The sequence below is a fragment of the Micropterus dolomieu genome, linkage group LG19, assembly GCF_021292245.1.
Source record: "Micropterus dolomieu isolate WLL.071019.BEF.003 ecotype Adirondacks linkage group LG19, ASM2129224v1, whole genome shotgun sequence".
Taxonomy (NCBI): Eukaryota; Metazoa; Chordata; class Actinopteri; order Centrarchiformes; family Centrarchidae; genus Micropterus; species Micropterus dolomieu.
In genome coordinates, this window is record NC_060168.1 from 16,706,790 (window position 1) to 16,710,430 (window position 3,641).

A 3,641-nucleotide genomic window follows, 5' to 3' on the forward strand; every position below is an offset into this window, starting at 1 on the left:
CCAGTCCTCCACCGTCACGGTGTCCATCCTGCTGGAGGACGGCCTCCATGAGCCCATCTTAGACCTCCGACAGAAAGCGGCCGAGCCCAGCAAGAAAACTGGGAGAATCACCCTTTATCTGATTCTCTCTCTGGCCTCGGTGTCCGTGCTGTCTCTGCTGACTTTTCTCATCTTAGCGGTTAAATGCATCAGGAACAGCAGAAGCAGCGGTAGTTGCTGCACGAGACGGAGCGACTGTGATGATTACAAGAACCCCAACAGAAACCTGCAGATACAACTCAATACTGACGGACCTATAAAGTACGTGGAGGTCCTGGGAGGAGACATGTTGTCTCAGAGTCAGTCCTTCAGGTCCTGTATGTCTCCGATGTCAGAGTACAGTGATTTCACTTTGATTAAACCCAGCAGCACCACTGACTTTAAGGAGGTGATCAGTGTTCTGGATGCGTCTTTACCCGACAGCACCTGGACCTTTGAGAGCCAGCAGGTGAGCAGAAAAAAATAGTATACGTATTTTGTAATTTTATATCGTTGTATACAGATTGTTTCAATTTTAAATACCTTACTGCCATCTTGTAACGTGGCGTCTTCGTGGGGCTTAAAACGTATAGTACGGGTAAACAGTAACAAGCATTTTTTCTTTGTTTCTTCTTTTTTTTAGCAGCCTTCGCTAAACATTTCGGCTTTCTGTTGATTTTTCCTGCTGCCTTATGTGGTTTACATATCCTGTCATGGTATTTTATCATTTCGTCCAATCGTTATTGTCAGTTTAATAATCCAAACACTAAATTGTGATTTTCATCACCAAGTCATCTTTTTCAACACATCAAAACCATTAAATGTTGGAACCCTGTTGCTTCCTTTTTTACTTTTTAAATTCCCCCTGCCTAATATTTGTTTCTGCTACAAAGGCCTACATTGTGTCAAAGTTCAGATTTTGTAGATAGCTCTAGTTTCGTGGAACTGTATGAGGAGTGTGGAATGCTCCCTTTATACAGTAGTTGCATGAATGGTACTTTGTTTCAGCACCAAAAAGTTGGACAGCGAAACTTTGAATAGGCTTGCTTACAGCAGGACCAAACTGCATAGCAATACTGTCACTTTTTTCTCATTCAAATCACAAAAATAGTTTGCTTAATCAAAGGTGTGAATAACCAGAACACAGAGTATTTGTAATTTTGTTATCAGATTTAATGTTTATTTGCATTTAGATTATTGGCGATCTGTAACAACTGACACTGTATCATGACTTTTTACACACTCTTAATGCATGGAGACAGGTTCTTTCAGGGACGGCTGTGTCTTTAAAAACACTGCTCACCCCCTTCTCATTGGCTGGTAGAGATGGATACTATGCACCAATGAAACGTAGAAATGTACAAAGAGATCTACTCCCTCCCCCATTCAGCCTAAAGCACCGTACACATTTTCATTGCAAGGAGCTGGATGAGAGGGAGTGATGCTCTTATCTGAATTACAAAAAGAAATATCTCTATTTCTGGTATGAAACGATTTTGGATATTTGTTTTGGATTAATGCTTTATTGCAATGGGTGGTAACTATCTGCTTTTCGATTACCTCAATGGGAAATAATTTTAACGGATCGGGGATGACAAAGACAATAGGATACCGAGAGTGGAGATGGCAGGCGCTTTGGTGGCATACTTTCTTTCTCTTGTGGAGTACAATAAACGGACAGACTCGTTACAGCATCCCAGAGGAACTAAAAAAGGGCTCTGTGGTTGGAAATCTAGCCAAAGATCTGGGTTTGGGACTATCTGACATTTTTGACCGTAAGCTGCGTGTCGCCTCTGAGGCTGGTGAGCAGTATTTCAGTGTGGATGCGGGGAAGGGCGAGCTGGTGGTGAATGACAGAATAGACAGAGAGGCTTTATGCGGACAAAGCGCCAGCTGTGTGTTCCCTCTGCAAGTGGTTATTGATAAACCGTTACAACTGCACCGAGTTGAAGTGGAAATACAAGACATTAATGATAATTCTCCAACATTCCCTTCTCAAGATATTATATTAGAAATATCCGAATCGACCGCGGCAGGGGCACGTTTTCCTTTGGAGACCGCGCAAGATCTTGATGTTGGAGTGAATTCAGTGAGGTCATATACTTTAAGTAAAGACGACTTTTTTAGTTTAAAGATAAAAGATGTGTCCGGTGGTAGGAAAGTCCCAGAGCTAGTACTGTCAAAATCTCTCGACAGAGAAAAAAAGCCAATACATCAGCTTCAACTAACAGCTATAGACGGGGGAAACCCAGTGAAATCTGGGACCTCCAAGATAACCATAAATGTGCTTGATATTAATGATAATTTTCCTGTATTTGAGAAAAATATTTACAAAGTTTTTATAAGTGAAAATGGCGTACAAGGTGCATCTATTCTTAAACTTACAGCAAAAGATACCGATGAAGGTCCTAATGGAGAAGTAGAGTATTCATTTGGAGCGCACACACCAGACGTTGTCCTGTCTGTGTTTGATATTGATTCATTAGCCGGAGAAGTACGTCTGATAGGTAAATTAGATTTCGAAACAAATGCGAATTATGAAATAGATATTTGTGCAAGAGACAAAGGGACTCCGAGAATGGAAGGGCATTGCACCCTCCATGTTGAAGTGTTAGATGTTAACGATAATGCTCCACATATATTTTTGACCTCCCAACCAAACTCTGTGCCTGAAGACGCACCAAGTGGTACTGTAGTAGCTTTAATCAGTGCCCGAGACATTGACTCTGGTGATAACGGAAAAGTGACATTACAACTACCCAAAGGCTCTACTTTTAATCTAAAACCCTCTTTTTCAGATAATTACGCACTGGTTACCAGTGGTGCTTTAGACCGAGAGAGTTTCCCAGAGTATAATATTGAGATAACAGCTACTGATTCAGGCTCTCCTCCTCTGTCCAGTAAGAAAACTATAAATGTCAGCATCGCTGATGTGAATGACAACCCTCCTGTCTTCACTCAGCCCTCCTATAATGTATATTTAAAAGAGAACGGGGTACCAGGGTCTATACTGTACTCAGTATCAGCATCTGACCTGGATTTTGGTGAAAACGCCAAAATCTCTTACTCTATACTGGACTCTAAAGTGCAGGACGTGTCTGTCTCATCTTATGTTTACATTAACTCAGATAACGGCAGCATCTACAGCATGCACTCGTTTGACTATGAGAAACTGAAGGTGTTTCAGATTCAGGTTCAGGCAAAGGACCAGGGCTCTCCGTCTCTCAGCAGCAACGCCACCGTCCATGTTTTTATCCTGGACCAGAATGACAATGCCCCCGCTGTTATTTACCCCTCCTCCGCTGCCCTGGGCTCCCTCTCTCACCAGAGGATGCCCCGCTCCGCTAAAGCGGGTCACCTGGTCACAAAGGTGACGGCCGTGGACGCTGACTCGGGCCATAACGCCTGGATCTCCTACAGACTGGCGGAGGCCACAGACGCCTCTCTGTTCACTGTCAATCTGTACACAGGGGAGGTGAGGACTAAACGCGCTGCGTCCGAGCAGGACGACTCCTCTCAGAGGCTGCTTATAGAGATCAAGGACGACGGGGAACCGGTCCAGTCCTCCACCGTCACGGTGTCCATCCTGCTGGAGGACGGCCTCCATGAGCCCATCTTAGCCC

The 3,641-nt window shown here is 43.8% G+C and overlaps 2 protein-coding genes across 2 annotated transcripts in view; both read left to right on the forward strand.

The window, feature by feature from the left end:
* The window catches only part of LOC123957477 (protocadherin gamma-C5-like), a 2,836-nt gene extending 2,331 nt beyond the window's left edge, over positions 1-505 (forward strand). The window contains exon 2 of the mRNA XM_046030308.1: positions 74-505. Within this exon, the coding sequence (XP_045886264.1) occupies positions 74-505 (432 nt within the window). The remainder of the gene's footprint in view (positions 1-73) is intronic.
* A 970-nt stretch (positions 506-1,475) lies between these two features.
* The window catches only part of LOC123957489 (protocadherin gamma-C5-like), a 3,536-nt gene continuing 1,370 nt past the window's right edge, over positions 1,476-3,641 (forward strand). Inside the window, exon 1 of the mRNA XM_046030322.1 lies at positions 1,476-3,637. Coding sequence (XP_045886278.1) covers positions 1,583-3,637 — 2,055 coding nt within the window. The 5' untranslated portion in view covers positions 1,476-1,582. The remainder of the gene's footprint in view (positions 3,638-3,641) is intronic.